The sequence below is a fragment of the Spea bombifrons genome, chromosome 7 (genome assembly GCF_027358695.1).
Source record: "Spea bombifrons isolate aSpeBom1 chromosome 7, aSpeBom1.2.pri, whole genome shotgun sequence".
Classification (NCBI taxonomy): Eukaryota; Metazoa; Chordata; class Amphibia; order Anura; family Pelobatidae; genus Spea; species Spea bombifrons.
In genome coordinates this window covers 44,936,866-44,957,193 of record NC_071093.1, presented here as the reverse complement: position 1 = coordinate 44,957,193, position 20,328 = coordinate 44,936,866, and the positions used below count along the sequence as shown (strand labels likewise).

At 44.1% G+C, this 20,328-nt stretch overlaps 1 protein-coding gene across 2 annotated transcripts; it reads right to left on the bottom strand.

Annotated features, from left to right (window-relative positions):
• Positions 1 to 490: 490 nt before the first annotated feature.
• On the bottom strand, positions 491 to 17,196 carry AXIN1 (axin 1). 2 transcript variants are annotated; one of them, XM_053471398.1, is made up of 11 exons: positions 17,008 to 17,196; positions 13,509 to 14,474; positions 5,991 to 6,131; positions 5,594 to 5,690; positions 4,982 to 5,119; positions 4,123 to 4,679; positions 3,578 to 3,754; positions 3,125 to 3,370; positions 2,626 to 2,733; positions 1,360 to 1,527; positions 491 to 940 (listed from the first exon to the last, which is right to left on the bottom strand). In XM_053471398.1, the coding sequence occupies exons 2-11, from the start codon at positions 14,384 to 14,386 to the stop codon at positions 814 to 816; spliced, it is 2,637 nt and encodes an 878-aa protein (XP_053327373.1). In that variant the 5' UTR covers positions 14,387 to 14,474; positions 17,008 to 17,196; the 3' UTR covers positions 491 to 813. The 2 variants fall into 2 exon arrangements, with proteins under 2 accessions (XP_053327373.1, XP_053327372.1); XM_053471397.1 differs by lacking the exon at positions 2,626 to 2,733 and having other exon boundaries at positions 17,008 to 17,192.
• Between the last annotated feature and the right edge of the window lie 3,132 nt (positions 17,197 to 20,328).

The following is a 20,328-nucleotide window of genomic DNA, read 5'->3' as shown; positions in this document are numbered from 1 at the left end:
ATTTGTATTTTGAAAGTCAGTTTCTTACTTTCTTGGATGTGGTTTTTATTAAAAATCCTCGGACATGCGGGAAACTCACAAAGAAATACCATCTGTACAGACCGGGGGGGGGGGGGAATCCTCCGCGCTAAGCATTAAATATAACAAAAATGGTCTTTAATACCACAACGTCAACCAACGAAGCAGGAGTTTGGGGATAGAAACTACATTTATCGAGATGAGAAACAAAAAAAAAAAACTTTTTTCAGAGGAAGGTCTTGACACATAGCATTTGGTGAAAAATAAGTTATTTTTCCAGGTTTATTATAAGTGGACACACTTAAGGACATATGTAGTGTGTAAGATAAATATGAAATAGGGGGGACGGGGGGGCACCCCAGTTTAGTTACGGATATAAATTACTCAATGAATGTAAGAACTACGGAGCTTGCAGATGGCTGGCGTCTGGTGACAGGAGCACCGTATAGCGTTTCAATTTACATAAGAGCACTGACAGAAAACCGCTTCCCAATTTATTACAACGTATCAAAAATATGAAGATTTTCATAAACAAGGTCCTATTACAATAGCTAATTTTCCTGTACACGGCTACATTACATTTACTAACCCCAACAGAACAGCAGAATTTGGGATTGCTAAAGGCCGAGCCGGGCGCTTGGATTCAACACGGCAGCCTCGGTAACAAACCTCCCAAAAACACGCACCACCAGGTATCACGACACGCCATGTCAAAGAGACACGCGTGTGTATGTCATGGTACAGAGTCTCTGCCCTGCGGTCGCTGCATTTCATACATCTTCAGATGTCGCTTCTTCAGTCAATTTTTTCCACTTTCCCGATGATTTTCTCTTCGTAAATGGGTAAAATCATATCATCGTCCCGCACCTCCTCGAATACCACTCCGCAGTCAAACTCGTCACTTACTTTCTTAAAATAATACCTGTAAACGGAGAAGCAATCTTAGAACCAGAAATCATACAAGAAATAAATGTCCCACTCTCTGTATCTTAGGAAATTATAGGAAATGCACCCGGTGTAAGATCATAAATAAAAATCCACGTGTTGTTACACAAAAAAATAAAATAAAAATGGGTTGATCATACGCTAGTGGTGTTTTGGGGAAGTTCCAACCCTTTTACTCAGGAATATCAAGGTTATGTCGAGAGCAGAGTCTCGGTATTCCAGGGAAATCCCAGGGGGAAGCCACAGCCATCAGCCCATTCTGAAACATCTGCCCCACAGCCACGACTCGGTTCACACGGAATCAGCACCGAGTATCTTAACACCTCAGAGGATATCCTGCGTCATCGTCGTGGAATACCGCCCGCCGTTCTGATAAAAATGAAGCCAGAATTTTACCTGTAATTTCCTTTCTTAGTGAGTAGCTCCTTAAACTGCCCAAGGGTCACGACGCGCCCTTTAACCATCGTCCTGTAGGGTATGGGCTCTCCGCAGAAGTAGTAAGCCACGACTATGTTGTCACAGGGCTGTGGGGCGCCACTTCCCGTCTTCTTCTGTGGCTTCGACCTAAAATAAAGAGGCAGAAAGCAGGTCATTCTAAACCAAAGTTTGCATGTTTTTGCCGCGGAAGGGAATAAGTATAACAGCAAAAGCCAAAATCTTTGATTAAAAAAAATAAAAACGTTTTACCCACCAGCCCAAGGGTCATAGCTTAAATAGCTAAATGTTGGCCAAAAATGACAAATTCCTGGTTTCCAAGCCATATAACGCCTTGTTGGGTCCATAAGAGCTGCACTGATGGGAAATCGCAGCAAAAACTCCCACTACTCTAAACTCAGACTTTGGAGACTGTTAATGTATTTCAACCCAGTATTTAGACGATATTACGTTAAGCAGATAAACTACAATATCCACTCCGCTCGGGTTAAAAGTAAATGTTTCAATAGAAAGGTTACTGCGTATAATTAACACGCAAAATAAATCTTACAGGACTTAAAGGAGCCAACACAAAAAAACTGATTGCAACACACATTATACCATTTGAAATGATACCGAATTTAAAAGATCTAAAATTAGAGCAATACCATGAAATACGTCGATCTTCCATGAAAAATATCCAATACTCATAGCCGATAATTAATGTACAAAACCCCGCTTACCTGATTGCGATCGCGCGCTCTGCTGCGGGATTGGTGTCGGTGACACCGCAGAGAGGGTTATAGGTGCGGTAAAAAGGCACCCGGTTACTAGATTTTACTGCAATGCCAGCAAACACACGAGGCGTAGCGATAGCGGCCTAAAGTAATTTACTCAGAGGGGCAGCAAACTGGAACGCTACAGCAGAAAGCGCTACCCTGTTCATTGCCCGTAGGAGAAGAGGATTTAATAATAACGTCAGCACGGGTTTACCCCGGGTTCGGGGGATATATTCACAGACCAGCATAGTATGCATACTGGAAGGGAGCTGAAATCATTTTCAAAGCACAAAGTGCAGCGTTAACTCTTTAGTTAAAATGCGTGGAGTATGAATACAGGTGTTAGAACTCACTAAAAAAACTAGCTAGGACTAAAACAAGAAACACAAAGGAAAAGCCGCTACAGGGGAGGCGGGAAATCTTTACAGCTATAGACATGTGGACACATGGAAAAAAGAGTGGCACATACTGTGGCTCTGAGAGGTCCATGTCGGAGACAGCGGGCACCACATTCAGCAGTGGAATAAAAGGTGGCCTGACTGAGGTGCGGCCTCGTTGGATAACCTCTTGGACATACCTGGAGAACAACCTTAAATATTAGAGAAGGTTCCTTGTTTCTGCTGATAACCGGCCTTGGGGAAGCCTTATGAGAAACTTCAAAACTACACGCAAGTATCTTTTATTGTAGAGAAACAGCCCGATTGGCACTGCGATAGAAGTCAGATGACCAAGGCTTGTTTGCCCCTGATGGGGTATTCCACGGCCCCCACTCATTGACCAGCTAGTAGTAATAACAAAACTTTTCCCTTAGACAACACAATTTCGAGGTGACTTAACACAAAGCCAGAGAGCTGCCATGTAGGAGTAGAATTGTGGATAAAGAGGAACGGAAAAAATACTACATCCTTAAATTAACGATGGAGACTTCCACTAACCACTTGCACGAAGGGCCAAAAACGCATGAATACCTTTGTTTGAGGGAGACTTTGCCGGTTCTCTTTTCCTCCTCTTCTAGCCGCCTGCGAGCTTCTTCTAGCTGAGTTAAAGGATTGGGGGCAGGATTGGGAGGCATGGTAGGGTCTTGAATAAACGGATGAGAAGGCTGCACAACGTTGCGGAGCTGAGCACTGACCCAGGGATGGACTGCGCCGGGCCGCTCGATGGAAAGGGGACGAGGCACATCATGAGCAAGCGGCTTCTTGGCACCCGAGGAGCTACGGTCAGAAATGCGGAGGCAATTAGTACTGAGCAAAAAGACCAACGCTGATCTTAACCTTCTCTTCTCCTTAGGAATGGCTTCGGAATACATTTAAATAATTATCAAAAGCAACACTTTTTAATTATACATTAAGCGATCCACGAGACACCGGCCGCAGGCATCTTGACATTGGAAGAGATGCTTATGTAGGCACGTCACATACCTATGGACGGTTTTCTTGTGCCTGCTAATCTCCTTCTCGCCCTCCATTATCCACTGCATGATCTTCTGGTGTCTCTCGGAATCCTCGGGCACAGCTGGCACCTCGTAACTGGCACTTTCAATCTTGCCTGAATCGACTTTCTTCGCGTTCCTTTTGGCAAGCATGCTTACTTTTCCACTGAAGGATAAAAATAATCCCATCACTTATTGCATTGGAGCGGTGACCCATCCCGTGACGAGCAACCTACAAGTACTGGGTATGGCGGTGCCCACATGGGACGATGGCCACACACAGTAGCCCAAGGTTGGCCACTTTATTCTCATTAAAGGGTCTCTACAACAAGCAACTAGGAAACAATTTGTGGATTTATATACATTTTACCTGGAAGAAAATGATTGATTAAATGTAGCTTTGGCTTAGCTGAAAGAAGGTGCACGACAGCCATGATCCAATATGTTTGCATAAACATCAAAATTCTACAGTATGCAAGAATTATTGGCACAATATGGTTACTGTCCATTTAAACTAAAATCAAAATCACTTACCCATAACCCAAAGAATCCATAGGATTGGGCGCCATCCCCATGCTCTCTGCGTAATTGCGTGATTTGGTTGCATAGTTATGAGACTCTGCGTTCCAGGCAACGTTACCCTGAATCCTCTGTGCGGCTTCTGCCTCCATCTGATCTTTAGGCTTCAGCCCACTATGGGGATGGAGGTGATGATAAACGTACTTGTGGGGGAACATGTTTGCAGTCTCTAGTTTGGAGCTAGACTTGGCCGAGTGTTTGCTGTGCCCTGCCTGCATGGAGCCCATCGCCCCGGGAAGAGTTTTGCTGGAGTAAACACCGTCTGGGGAGCGAGGCTTGGGGGAATGCCGCCCCGTTCCTGGGGACTGGCACCCTGGTGTCTTCATGACACGCTGCACATGTTCATCAAGGATGGATTCGGGATTTTCCTCGTGCGCATCCCGGATTTGCATTCCCACGCAACCCATATCAGAATACCGAGAATTGAAGTGATGCAACGGTTGGCTTGAAGGCAACTTGTGGCTAACCATTGAAGGTGCAGAAGAGATGTCCGCGTCGTCCCCTTCTTCTTCCTACAAGAAGTACATGTTATACGTGTTATTATTTCTAAAACTTTAAAGATAAAACATAATGATTTATTACAAAAAGCCCTGTGTGTGTCTCTCTCTCTCTGATGACCAAGTAGGTACACGTGATTGTCCGGATATATGCAGAGAGAAAACATCTCACGTTTCACAGCCGTTTCACCCACAGAGCAATAAGTACATTATTAAGGACATTAATAGCGGATACAGCAGCTCAGCTCCGCACGACGTTCATTTGCAAAGCGAAACATGTTAAAAAACGCAGAGATCAATAAGAAGTGGAGACTCACGGCTCGAACGCGCTTCAGTCTTTCTTCTAATTTCTGCTCGGCTTCGCGGTCTCTCAGGACTTCCTCCAAGCGACTGATCAGCTGAGCAGCAAATTTTTCAGGATCGACATGTATATCCTTTGGCATTTGATGTGGACGCTGGGGAATAATTAAAAGGAATACATTAAAACAAAACAAAAAGGGGTAAAAATAGATTTTAAATACTGAGCAGCTATTCTAGAACACAGTGAGGGTAAAAGTATTTGCCGTGAGACGCGTGCGGGACAGCAAGCATTGCTGATTGACATGAGACCGCAAGAAAAAAATAAAGTTCCACAAGCATAAAAATCCAAGAGCGTTTAACCACAAACAGGTTTCCCAGCATTCTTCCTTCATATAAGGAGAATAAACATCGCTACTTGAGGGTCTTCGGTTTAAGTTGATACCTTTTATTGGGCCAACATGAAAAAAAGACACGCTAACATAAGCTTTCAGGACCCCAGAGGTCTCTTATTCAGATGATAACATCTAAGAAGGCCGCTGAGTTCGCAAAAGCTTACGTATTTTTCTGTGACGACTCAAACGGCATCAGCTTTAACTACATTTAACATTTTCTCTTGGGTTCTTACTTACAGGAATGTGAGGTAGAGGCACGCGTCCGTTTGCTTTGGCACTTTCTTGCATTTCCCTGCGATGATGCTTGCGCATTCTATACGGTGGAATCCCATCGCTGAAAGATGTTGAGAGAAATTAAAAAAGGAATTAGATTTGAGGGGGGGGGCACTCCCCCCCCCAATATTAAATGTCCTCGTATGATGCCTCTGTCCTGGCTGAGAAGTAAGGTAGTTAACTCTTGTGTTTTGTGCTCTCTCTCAAAGCCAAAGAGAACAAAAATAAATGTCGCAGCTGGGGATGGACACTGGGAAGGGGCAAGACTTTTTATGCTTTCAATCACTCGCAATACTCTATTAACGATAGCAGCTGCTCCATGGTGTTTTATGTTGTTTATCTGAACAGTTTGAAGACTTACACACTGCTGTCTGTTAAGGACATGGTGTCGGCATCACTTGACATGCTCTGCTGTTCGCTGTCGTTGGCGCTGGTGGCGGGGGCCACCGCGTAGCCGGTATTGACATAGTAAGGGTTAACGGGCTCCCTCCACGTCCCAGGCCTAGGAAGACAAAATTAAAAAGCATATTAACAAGAGGCTCACACGGTCACTGACACAATCTATGTGAATATGTATCAAGATACTGAACGTGAGGCTGTCACCTATAAACATTTCAAAGGACAGTGAATTATTAACACATTAATATGGGGCCTGAATCTATACAAACCTTAAACTCAAAGAATGGATTCAAATTACAGGGTCATTTCTATCATTTATGAATTGTCTGCAAAAATCTATGGATACTTTTGGAAAAACTCTCATCCTTTTAATATTATAATGCATAAAAACTGAAATGCATCCAATTTATATATATATACACACACACATATATATACACACTCACACTCACTCACTGGCCACTTTATTAGGTACACCTGTTCAATATACCCAAATAGCTAATCAGCCAATCACATCGCAGCAACTCAATGTATTTAGGGATGTAGGAGTGGCGAAGACAACTTGCTGAAGTTCAAACCGAGCGTCAGAATACGGGAGAAAGTGGATTTTAGTGACTTTGAACGTGGCATGGTGGTTGTTGGTGCCAGGCGGGCTGGTCTGAGTATTTCAGAAACCGCTGATCTACCGGGATTTTCACCCAAACCATCTCTAGGGTTTACAGAGAACGGTCCGAAAAAGAAAAAATATCCAGTGGACAAATGTCCCATGTCAAATACAGAAATAAAAGTCATACATATTGCAGTATTTTACTCATTAAGGATGACGACTGCAGTAAATTAATGCATGGAGCACAATACGGCACTTTAATGTTCCCATATGTGTAAAGGAACCCTGTTCGCCCACTCGCGGGGAACAAGACGTTCGGATATCTCACATATAACCCCAAACTGCAAACGCGCCAATTTCCTTTACTTTGAAAAGACGAGCGATATTTTTTTTTAAAGACTAAGAACCATAAAAAAATATATTTATACTACAAAGCCAAAAAGTGACATAAACAGATCAAAGAGATGACGGGGTGCATGGAATAAGATCAAAGAGCAAATCAATGACAAACATGACAGGGCGCAGAGGTATGTACTTTACCCCCTGCGGGTCACGGCAATAAAACAGATAAATGCATCCCGCTAGTAAACCGCACGCAGAAATACAAGCGTTTGCAGGTGCCGGCGGCCTAAATACCCCTTGGAAAGCGCGTGGCGTTAGGGGGGCCGGAGCTAGCTTTCTTTATAAACACAGTATATGTGATGCTGGACGGGGTGACCCGCACAGCGCGACGGCCGCTGCGGGTGAGATATATACATATTATTAGAGCGCTAACCCTGGGGATTGGGGGGGGGGGCTGTTCATTTATCACACAGCGCTTTATATTACTTGCAATAAAGAACCTCATTCCTCTCTGTGCCGAAACCCAGCAAACCAGATCTCTACAAACGATGCGTTTCACAGACGCCCCAAACGAATGAAACCCGCCGGCCGGATATTCTTTACTGCGGAATTCTCCTGTTTAACAGTTTTGTGAACCTTAGACGGACTTTACAAATATTGGCCATGAGACAGGCAGCTAAACAGAGCCAGGAATACTAGAACCAAGCGCCTATATATTGGTGAGCGTCGGTCATCGTACCCCGATATGCATGGTCCTGTACACCACTATGTACAGTCTTTTACATCGATACGTATGGCATTTAGCCGTTCGTCTCCCCCTCACCTCCACCCATTAGTAACGGTTCAGAGTTGAGCCTCTAAAATCTGTACGTTGAATAGACCCCCATCTCCGATATTAAGCTGTGAAGAGGGAATTATTGCGCTGAAGAGAAGGCCATCGCTAGGAAGAAGACATAGAACAGAAGCCAACGGCCACCGAAGGAGCGGAATAATCATCAGCGCTGTATTTTATTCATTAGGATGACTATAGAGAAATCTTTCGGCAGGTTTTACAAATCGTGTTTACATTCCTGGGACAAACTTATAAAGCACTCCGGACGTCAGGATGAAAAGTCGGGACATAACTCCCTGAGACTGGAGTTTGATGAAAGGTTAGTGGATGCCTGGCATAGCTACCCAGCATAAGTGACAGACGGATACAGATAGATGAGCATGCGGGGAAACAAGAATGCAACGAGTCAAAAATAACAAAACGGCCAGGAAAGTCCAAATCCGGACTCGAAATGCCCTCAAAGCCGGGCCAAAGGGCACAAAAGGAGCCAAGTCACGCACCCACCATGCAAAAAAGGTACAGCAAGGACGCCCAGCAGCTGTTGCCGGCACTTTCCAGCGCCCCGGCACACTGAGCCTGACTGAAGGTCATGGGAGTTGTAATTTAACCACAATACGTTCAGCCCATCTTCAACTCGAGAGGATAAACGACACCGACGACACCTGGTATAAAGAACGGGCAAAATATGGTTTCCACCGGTCTGGGCAGAGGGGAGGTTTTTGTTTTAAAAACCTGAATTAAAATCTGCACCTTTAATCTCATTAAATCACTGAGTGTTTCCCCTTTCTGCGGGTTATATCGGGAAAAGATTCCCCCCTGCCGACACCCCATGCAGATAATCAGTAATTACCCGGCACCTTTTCGTTTGGTCGGGACGGCTCTCTATGGGAAGCCTCATCCAGCCCGGCAAACGCTGCTTTACTGTAATGTTACATTGGGCCGGGGTAACGCTCAGACGGGAAACGCCACCGAGCTTTATAAAAGCGCCCCTCCCGGTGTTCTGTATCTTTCAGACTAAAGGGACGCTCTGGCCGCCATTCGCGGCCCCTTAAATATTTCGTGTGGTTCCCGCTTGCAGAATCTGCCCCTTTCAACCAACATTTCCCACTCAAGAAATTTGTTCAGCCAAACACATCCGTCGCCTGTGGTGTATTCACTGCCAGCACCGGCTCAGCGAGAGCTCTGGGGGGTTTCAGGAGACCCCCGGCACACACTAATGAAGCACTTTAAGCAGGGGATGCTGCACTGCAGGAGGTCCTAAAGTCATTAATTCTATTTACTTATCCTAACAGGAACAAGAATGCGTATTTAAATAACTAAAAACACTTCAATAAACATCTACGCTGGGGAGGCCGAGAGCATCTGTTTAAAAACGGTAGTTATATTAGTAACAGAGGTTATAGGGGACGGTTCATGGAAAAATATTTTTCTCCTTATGCCTTAAAGAGAGTGCTGTATACAGCAATATAAACCCCCCCCAGCACTGTATACAGTAATATAACCCCCCGAGCGCTGTATACAGTAATATAACCCCCCGAGCGCTGTATACAGTAATATAACCCCCCAGCGCTGTATACAGTAATATAACCCCCCAGCGCTGTATACAGTAATATAACCCCCCCCAGCGCTGTATACAGCAATATACCCCCCCCAGCGCTGTATACAGTAATATAACCCCCAGCGCTGTATACAGTAATATAACCCCCCAGCGCTGTATACAGTAATATAACCCCCCAGCGCTGTATACAGTAATATAACCCCCAGTGCTGTATACAGTAATATAACCCCCAGCGCTGTATACAGTAATATAACCCCCAGCGCTGTATACAGTAATATAATCCCCCAGCGCTGTATACAGTAATATAACCCCCAGTGCTGTATACAGTAATATAACCCCCAGCGCTGTATACAGTAATATAACCCCCAGCGCTGTATACAGTAATATAATCCCCCAGCGCTGTATACAGTAATATAACCCCCCAGTGCTGTATACAGTAATATAACCCCCCAGTGCTGTATACAGTAATATAACCCCCCCAGCGCTGTATACAGTAATATAACCACCCAGCGCTGTATACAGTAATATAACCCCCATCGCTGTATACAGTAATATAATCCCCCAGCGCTGTATACAGCAATATAATCCCCCAGCGCTGTATACAGCAATATACCCCCCCCAGCGCTGTATACAGTAATATAACCCCAGTGCTGTATACAGTGATATAACCCCCCCAGCGCTGTATACAGTAATATAACCACCCCAGCGCTGTATACAGTAATATAACCACCCAGCGCTGTATACAGTAATATAACCCCCATCGCTGTATACAGTAATATAATCCCCCAGCGCTGTATACAGCAATATAATCCCCCAGCGCTGTATACAGCAATATACCCCCCCCAGCGCTGTATACAGTAATATAACCCCAGTGCTGTATACAGCAATGCCTGTCGGTGACAGAAAGCGGGTTTTATCTGATTTTGTTCCAATAAACTCCCTTTATCTGCAGACCTGGAGCCGCCGTTGCTGTCAGTCATGTGATATTTTGGGTGATTTTCCCAGTTCAAACACCACACTGAGCTGATGCTTTATGGCGATGCTAATGAAGTCCGTTCCTCCATAGACTTTGATTAATCATAATTATAATACTGTATTCTCTACAAATTGTAGAGTCTGATAAATAAAGTAAAACTGGAGTTTCAGAAATGAACAGACTCGGCTATAGGCCCATTTTACATCGTAGCGGACTGAGAGAAATTCGATGTAACCTGAAAGCTGAGAGATCCAATACAGCTTAGCAGCAAAGGCTATAAAAATAAAACCTTTGGGCAGCTGCTCCGAGATGGCGAGTCCGGTAACCAGACCTGGTGTTGGAAAAAGCGATTGTAAAGTTCCACTGTTTTCCCGCACACCAGGTCGCCATAGCAATCAAATTGCGGCTTGGTGCCGACAGGAGACACGGGCGCTTTTTCTTTCTGTAGTTCATAGAAACAGAATTTGCTGAAGATCGGCCCCATTCGGCCCCCATTTCTCCTGCTGTAAAGACTCAAACCTTAATCATGTCTCCAAATGATCTCCAAGAATACCAGCAAAGTGTATCATGTCATCTATTCCTGAAGCCAGATCACTGCTGCTACTACTCTTCTGCCAACATGTAATTTTTAGGGATCTGTGTGAATTAACTGTACATTTATATAAACTTAAAGACATACAGGAATTCAAGTAAATATAACAGAAATAAATAAAAGGGGGTCTAATTTCTAAGTGGTAAAAGGGGAACATTTAAAGGCAGTTTAAATGTGGCGCAATCGGTTAAAGTGATGATGTAATAATCAGTACTTTGCCCTGGTTTGTGGCCCCCTCGTAACATCCATTCCAATGAATAGGGTGCCACATTGTAATAACACTTGTCGGAGCAAGTGATGTATAGGAAGAATATAAACATTTAGCCTGGAAACGCTGAGGGCCGCGCGGATTGCGAAATAAAACAGAGCTCTAATATGGAGAGCAAACAGCGGAGAGAAGCCGTGTTGGTTGGAGCCTCGCCAAGTGGAAAATCGGCAAGTTATGATTGCAGCGGGCACGCGTTTCCAGGAAAACCAGGAGGTCAGCTGATTGGGAGTTTAAACACTATTTCCACAGTACTGAGAACATCAAAGATATACACCGGAAAAAAAAACCGTGAGACCTTTTCCAAAATGATTGAACTTTTCCAGTTTGTAAAAAAGTTAATAAAAAAAAAACTTGGAGAAAGTCCTAGCGGCCCCGCAGCAACAGCCCCAGGACAGGGCAAATCCTACGGATATGTTACAAAAAAAACCCAAAAACTTTATTGATCAAGTCAGAATTTTCACACGATGTGAGATCTACGCCAGATATCTACAATCAGGATGTTTAAAGGGACACTTTTAATGCATACGATAGCCGGGTGTCTCCTTTAAATCATCAGATTTGATTCAGACCCTCTCGGCTCATTTGCCGTCTTTTCTTGCTGGCTTGCAGGAAATGTATGAACCACCAAGGCCATTTATTATGTGTTTTTTGTTGGTGGGGCTGCATTGGGGCGTCCCTTTAGATCCTATTATACAGAAGACTATCAGACCCCATTACCAAGCTATAAGGAGAAATTGTTTTGTGTTGATAAGATGGCATAGCTGGAAGATGTAGGGGGGCTGTGAGTCTTAGAGGCAGTAGGGGGGATTCCGTTCCCCCTTTTGGTATTTGAGACAAATGCTTGAAGCCACGAGCACCTGCAAAGTCTTACAAACCTCACGCACGGCTGAACGGCTTATATCACACAAACTATACTCGCTGCGGAGGAGCGTGTACGGCTCTCCACGCGTTACGGTTACTCGGGGAAGCGGGAAATCGGCTGCCGATCGCTGGGAACGGGTAAACGTATCATTGAGAAGAAACACCATAATCCTAGCTACATGTCATCTAAACCATTATGATCAGAACGGAGTCTCCGGAGCAGCTCACACACGTGGAGTTAAACAGCCCGGCCGGGTCTCAGAAGGCACACGACGGCTCCTACATTTCAGCTGCCGGCACCTGTTTTCGGCAAATATATACATATCTTTTTTTAGTTATGTTTGATGGTGTTTGCTTTGTTATTTCTCCACAGCCATCTCTAGACATTTTTATTTTTGGGCAGATACGGGCGGCGTTACCAGCATCGACCTGGAAAATTCTCCGTTTACAGCAAAATTAAGCATTGAGGATGGCAAATAAAGATGTTTCTGTGATTAAATCCCTGTGTAATTGTTTTGAGAACAATAGATATAAAACAAATGAATCACAAAGGGCAAGTTCATGTTAGTAAGTCAGAGGCTAATGCTAAGAGAAACATATGCTATATGAAAAGCGATCATGGATGATGTGGTGCAGGGTTTAGACAATACTCCTTATCACTATGGGAACATATAATAAGCAGGATCATTCCTTGTATTCCTTTAGTGCTATCACTTCATTTTTTATACATAATGCCAAAAAATAAATAAAATCACATAACGGCAGGAGTGACCGGTGTGGAAAACCTGAGGATGATGGGTACTGAAGTTGACTAAAGGGCAAGGAAATAACCCGTCGCAACAGCACAGCGTGCTATACAAATCATATTATATTATGACGTGCCTTTAACACACAAGACATAGCAACGCAAAGCCAGAGTCGCTCATAATATTCAGAATAACTATACAGGGATTATTTATTGGTTTATATAGCACCATCAAATTCCGTAGCGCTGTACAATGGTTGGAGGTACTTGATATTTTTAATATTCTCATACAGACACAATAACACAATCCTGGATCAGAGACACGCAGCCACAATGTTTCACACAACGCAACACTCACAATGTTAAACGTTTTCTTACAAAATATCTGAATTGCCGAAACATCTGTGCTTTAATTTACATAAAATGATGGAGTCAGACAAATTTAATAGCCGTGACGAGATTCATAGGGATTGACATAAAAAGTCATCAAACAAAATTGGGGTAGGAGAGGGGGACGGAGAAAGAAGAAAAGCTTCCCAGAGGAAGATCTCTAAATATTTACAGGTTATTGAGGGTCATTCTAACGGCCATTTTTATGTCCTACAGATTTTTTTATTTTAACACAGCCTTTTTTCCACGCCAGTAAATATCACTTAATTTTGGTCCAGTCTGGAGACTGTAGTTTAACAGCACACCTACCTGAACTCTCTTCCATCACTTAGTCTCCTGGTGGGGGGCGCACAATGCGGAGTGGCTTCCAACGCCAGCTTCTGGTTAATCCTATTCAAGGACAGAGTCTCTCTCTCCCCTTCAGCTTCTACACCTTGGTCGCACTTCCACTCCTCATCTTCGTTAAGGGTGGGCAAATATCCAGTGGGACCCTTCCCCGCTCCAGACCCAGAACTCTGATCACTATACACCTTAGGACTTTCTCCATCTGCCGTGGTATATTCTAAATATATATCGGATTTAAGGAACACGGGGTAAGTATTGTCCTCCATCATAGACTGAATTTCCATTTGGGCCTGGTCAAACATGGCAGGGTCAATCTGCTGCCGCAAGACACAATCTTTGATGAAGCTTTTAGTTGCTGGTTTGATCTGTCGTGACACGATGCCATTGTTGTCGAGAATGTATTTTTTGTATATCGCTTTGGCCAGTTTAAGCCTTTTCTCCACCTTGGAGTCGCTGGGTTCCAGCTTCCTAAATCCGCTGCATGCGAACCAAAAGTCAAGCAGATCGGCACAATTTTCTTGTTGCAAAAATGTTCTGAACAAGTTAATCCCATCCTGGTCATCCAACAAGGAGTGCAATGATTCTGCCCATTTTAAATATGGAGGTGTTGGGGAAGCACTGCCTTCCGGCTCGTAGCCCAAGTCCAGATCTGACCTCCTCGGCGTAGCCGTGGACGTCTCATTTTTGATCACATCGCTTTTTCCAGAATAGTAACTATGGCTGAACGGCCTGGGATCTGTTGTGATCAATTCTCCCTCCTCGCCCGGAACCGGCGGCCTTGGTGCGTCTTCAGTAAAGCTTCCCCCCAAGTCCAGAGGGAAACCTTTCCCCTGGACACTCATTTTGATGGCGTTTGTTTACACGGCGATAATTAATTCTCCAATTCAATTGCCGTACATTTGAAGAAGGTCCGAGATAAATACTTGCTTCCTGCGAGAAGAAACAAAAACAATGTTAATTGCCAAACGAAACGCTTGCATCTTGCCCTCCGGCTTAATCTCACAATTTACTGCATGACAATTGTTTAAATACAATAAAAAAAGGAGTTAATTAACACTTCCTTATCTGTATTACCGTACAGATCCGCACGTACATCCGAAATGACAATATTATGCCTTTGTGATAATTCTTAACAGCCATTAGATAATAAAGTTTACACGACAACCGATCCGGTCTCAAACATGATTAATATCCTACAGATGTAACCCGCTTGCAGTTCGGTCACCGACAGGTTCCGGCCGCTCCAATACCCCGGGCTCTCCAAACCCAAAGCGATGTAAGGTACTCGTTTAGGGGGAACATGGACGTGTTGAGCATTCACCTCTTTGTATGACAATAAGACCACCCTTAACTCATTCAGGGTCGTGAAAACAGTTGCTATGACCCTCAGGGTATGGAGTGTCAATGAGAGGCAAAAAAGCTTTTCAGAGCGCTTCGGGGGACCGGTTAACTCGAGTATTTAAATGAAAATCAACACTGAAGGAATTAGGAATATTTTGGCTACAAATCAACCGTCTGCCACCGAAGGCATTTGCCAGCTGCTGTGCTCGCTGTCCACTAGAGGGCGTTTCAATGCCGGGGAGGCGCATGAGAATTACGGGGGGGGGGGCTGTCTGGAGCCCCTATATATATGTTTAGGATTTATTAAAACGCATCATTTTAAATATAGGAAAGGTTGATAAATAAGTTCCCCGGCAGTCACGTTATGGATTGTTTCATTGCACTTTTGAAGCCAAAAATCGTTTTGCATCGCAACTTTAATAAACACGAGAGTCAAATTATGTCCCAAGGCTCCGGTAAAAGAGGCAAATGGGAAGCCAAGGAAATGAAAAAAATTAAATTAAATTGAAAGGAAAGTGCTGTTTTGAGGATACAGACACCATGACATCACCCACCATTATAAATCAGTCAATAAGGTCGACAGGGCAGGGACCTAGAACACTGTCAGAATGATTTTACCCAAAATGACATATCCCACACATCGATTACACCTGCTATAGGGACAAAAGGAATTACATACAAAACTCAAGAATTCCGGGTGGGTCGGTGGGTATGATACACAGCGGCACGTACTGACAAACAATATCGCCTTTTACCAGAACCCGGGACTGTGGACCGGAAAGCACTACCTTTGATATCTTTTAGAGCTATTTTATAACGTCTTAAAACACAAGACGTATTTTCCGCGGCGCCTCCATTCATCTACAAAGATTTATTATCCGCCTGGCCCGCGAGAAGGGAACACCGGCTACAATCAACTACAATAAAGTAATCAGTACTTTGAACTACAATAAAGTTGAAAGATGAAGAGATAATACGAGCAGCAATAAAAAGTCTGCGAGGAACATGAAAAGATCTCGCTGTACCGATCAATTCATCATCCCAACGTTCAGACCCAATTCACGTACCATTAAAAGAAAAGAAAATACAATAACTGCAATAAAAAAATGGAACTTATTCCAAATATAAAACAGAATATGACAAGTCAACTAAAAAAAAAATCTTGAAACAGATTTTACATGTTTAACGAATATTTCCACCATGAAAAGCTTTGATTTTAATAAAATACTCATAATTGTTTCTTTTATGCGCTGTGACTATAATTCAGATCCGGAACACAAACTGGAGTTGTTAAAAATACACATTTTATCCAAAATAAGTAAAACACTGTGAAATACCAGTGCTGTCATATACAGAAATAAACATCTCTTATGGTAAATTTGAAAAAAGTGAATAATGCAATTTAAAACAATTACAGAAAGCCCAGCACTAATCCCACTGTTTATCAGTGATTATGTAATGGCAGCGGGGGCAATAAAATAAACCTGAGCCCCAGAACAGCAGGGCAGGAGAGCCCAGGGGGGTAAGAGCCATAATAAACAAGAGAGGAAGAGGAAGTAAACAAGCAGGGCTTGGGTCCTGATCCCTGTGCTGGAGATCATTTTAGGAAAGGTGGGGTGGGGGGGACTTATAATTCCCTATATTGGGGGGGTTGCCCCTGATCGTGGGGACTGGGGGGCATCACTGCTCTTCTGTGGCACCTAGGAGGGGTTAGTGGGACTAAATCACAAAGTTTAATAATTAAGCATAATGTAGGATCAATAATGGGATAAATAAACAGAAATCGGTAAAATACGGGCAGGTATAGATCTGCATGGACCAAGGCCACCTGCCCCCCGGGGTACGTCCTGCTCAGGTAAGCTGGCTGCAGCTCAGGGAGGGTTTCTCACTATTCGGGGAGGGGCAGGCACCCCCTTACATCCCGGCTCTTGGGGTCTGCATCCAGCCTGGGCCCTGTGAGGGGCGGTCGCCATGGGACCTTGGTTAGGTTAGAGGCCCCAGGCCTAAACTGGGACAGGAGCCCGGCCTTTGCCTGGAAAGTTTCCTCGCAGGACCCTGCAGGGGGGCTCGGGCCGCCAGCTCTATCCACTCCCTCCCACCACTCTCTTAAACACTGGCTTACCTCGGAACGAGCCCGGCTACGCTCCCGGGGCCCTCAGCTGCAAAGCCACCCATCAAGCTGCCCGCAGGAGGCGGCGGAGTGGCGTGAGAATGCGGCCGGAACAATACAAGCGCCGCTCGGCTGCCATGGCCCGTACAGCGCCGTCTCTGCCTCTGTGCGAGTGTGTGTGAGGAGAGTCAGCTGCCCGTGCGTGCGCGCCCCCGGAGGGTGAGAGGCGTGCGCGTGACCCAAGGGGCTCGCGTCACGTAGGAGGGAGTAGGGGGCGCGCGCTCGCGCTCACACGCAGACAGGTGCTGGCGGAGCAGCGCGCGGCATTTCCCGCCCTGAGCTCGAGACACAGAAAGGGGCGTGTCTAAGTCAACCTGTTCGCATGTGCGCGCCTCACACAGACAGAGGTGGAGAACCTGACGTCCCCTCACACACCGTATACGCAGGGGCCCGGGAACCAGCATGAGAAAGGGGGCCCGGGAACCAGCATGAGAAAGGGGGCCCGGGAACCAGCATGAGACAGGAGGCCTAACTAATTACACACCTCGGTTGGCTCGTGGTGGTCGGCCGGGGAATGCATTCTGACCAAATAGTGTATTATTATTATTACTCTTACGTATTAAGCGCTAACATATTCCATGGTGCTGTACAATTCAAACATTGTACAGCGGTGTTAACAAATAGATACGCATTTACACCGACGGACGCAACAGGCGCTGAGAACCCGGCCCATGAGCTTGCACTCTCTCATACAAAGTGTAATAACGGTGCCCGGCTCGTGAGCTTACAATCTAAGAGGCGTTATATGGGTAACCGAGACAGAAGGAGAATGCTGAATAATATGGCAGCTTGTTTTTCTGAAAAAGAGACCTAAAACCTCATCTTTTTTTCACTATTAGCCGGTAAAAAGCATCTACATCGACAGAACTCCATTAAATAAAAAAAAGGATCAGGCTTTTGTATTTTTCTATTTTGCTTATTGTTGTCTTTTAGGTATTTGTTACGTGTCGCGTACTGAGACGGCACACGGGGGCACCATTTCCGTCCCCTTTATTGTGATAAAAATCTTTGCTGCCCCTGCTCGGGCATTTTCTATACCAGAGGCGGGCGCCAAATAACATGGGTCCTGGCGCAAGAGGGGTACGGATTTCAGCTCTAGGGGCGGATACTGCATGCCCAGACTGTGCCTGCGCGGGTGCGATAACAACACGGAGGAAATGATTTGTCCGGACGAACCTGTCCTGTTTCTCCGACCATTTTTTGTGTACAAAATTCATAAAGATCAACAACGAACTTCAAAAGAAAAATACAAAACCGATGCAAGCGGACTAGTTGGGTAACGCGTTTCACACTGGCCTTTTAAAGAGTTTACTCACATGGGATTTTTTTTTTTTGCCCTAAACCAACATTTTACTGAGAATTTTCACATCCGACAAATATTTAATATTTATTTAAAAAGGCGTATTAAAAACTGGATCAGTCCTTCGTATCCGGGGGATTTGGACACATTTCATCCAAAAACCTAACGTTTTTTTTTTCCTATTTGCACAAAGATGAATCCCCTCTTCGCTCTTTAATGCAAATATTTTAATTTTACACATTTTGTTTTCTCAGGATGGATTGGGCTTTCTTCATATACTCTATTTATATGGGCGACGCGACACCCAGTGTAAAAAAATATATACAGTAGGTAATATAGGTAGAAAAATTAATAAATAAATAATAAATTGCACCAAAGTACAGTGTAAGAAAAAATTCCTGGAATATGTTAATAACACTAATTTAAGAGTACCCCCCCTTTTAAAGCGTAAATAAAAACAATAATTTTTTTTTATACCAAAGATGTATTGTTTTTTACCAAATAATCATGCAAATTCTGACAGAGGAATGCAAGATTGCTTTCTAACGCTATAAACCTCTTGTTTTAGTCTGAAAACACCTTTTAGATTTCTATATATATTCTGACATGCAGGATATGCGGAAATCAAATTTTTTTTCTGTCATGAAACAATTTGCAACATTGTTACCGTTCCATTAATACACACAAGGCTTGTCTGTATATATACATTAATATATATTATGTGCCTCTATTTATAACGCCAAATATACAAGATCTACTTAAATTCTTCTAATTTCAGAAATGTATATAATAAACCCCCCAACCCAATTTCACTCTACTATATCCTTTAAAAAAAAAAAAAAACTTTCACGAGAGCAACCACGAATCACAGTGAGGCGCTCTACCGTCTGGTACCGACAGGGTTAAAAACGGTTTACGATATTATTGTCTAAGAATAAATATTGCCGTTAATCGCTATGGTAACGTTTAGGGGTTGGCTGCATTAAATCGGATCCGTTTTGTGTCGGGTAGATGTGACGTCGTGAGGTTTTGTGTTTAGGAAGGAATCTGTCCTGAAGGTAGAAATCGATCCGTTTTGCGTAGGATTCTCATTTCAGAACAAAGAATTTTATTATGAGGAATGTGTTTGTAATTTTCCCAAAAAGCTTAGATAACACAGTCCCCCCCACCCCCCCCCCCGAACATGCAAAACTGGTTATTTGTCATTAGGTCATTTTTTGAGCATTTTTGCTCACGTGATGCGATGTACACAGGTGTCTTTATATGGCCAGACTACCGACATCTAGGGCTGCAACTAACGATTATTTTAATAATCGATTAATCGGCCGATTATTTTTTCGATTAATCGATTAATCGGATAAAAAAAAACAATATGCAAATTTTTCGTTTATTTAAAAGAATTTAATGAACTGGATGTTAAAAAACAACTTAAAATTTACATTAACATTCTTATTTTGTTATGATGTAATAAAAAACAATATTTTCAAAGTACAAGAACCCAAACACAATATTTATGAAACAAAATAACCCCAAACATTCTGAAAAGAGGTGGACTATTACTGTTCAAGAAACTTTGCCCCAGCACTTTGCACTTTGCACCCAGCACTTTGCACCCAGCACTTTGCACCCAGCACTTTGCACCCAGCCCTGGCACTTTGCACCCAGCACTTTGCACCCAGCACTTTGCCCCAGCCCTGGCACTTTGCATCCAGCACTTTGCACCCAGCATTCAGCACTTTGCACCAGCACTTTGCACTTTGCACCCAGCCCTGGCACTTTGCACCCAGCACTTTGCACCCAGCCCTGGCACTTTGCACCCAGCACTGGCACTTTGCACCCAGCACTTTGCACTGTGCCCCTGCACCCAGTCTCTAACTCTGCCCTGCACCCAGCCCTGCCCCCACATTCTGCCCTGCCCCCACACTCACACTCTGCCCTGCACCCACTCTGCCCTGCACCCACACTCACACCCT

Bases quoted from the DNA above. Each gene is read 5' to 3' on its own strand.
- AXIN1 (XM_053471398.1), bottom strand. From the start codon at position 14,386: ATGAGTGTCCAGGGGAAAGGTTTCCCTCTGGACTTGGGGGGAAGCTTT. The intron at 5,691-5,990 runs GTAAGTCTTCAA...AACATCTTTCAG, and splicing joins TCCTTAACAGACAGCAGTGT to CGATGGGATTCCACCGTATA. The intron at 3,755-4,122 runs GTAAGTGATTTT...TTTATCCTTCAG, and splicing joins ATGGATTCTTTGGGTTATGG to TGGAAAAGTAAGCATGCTTG.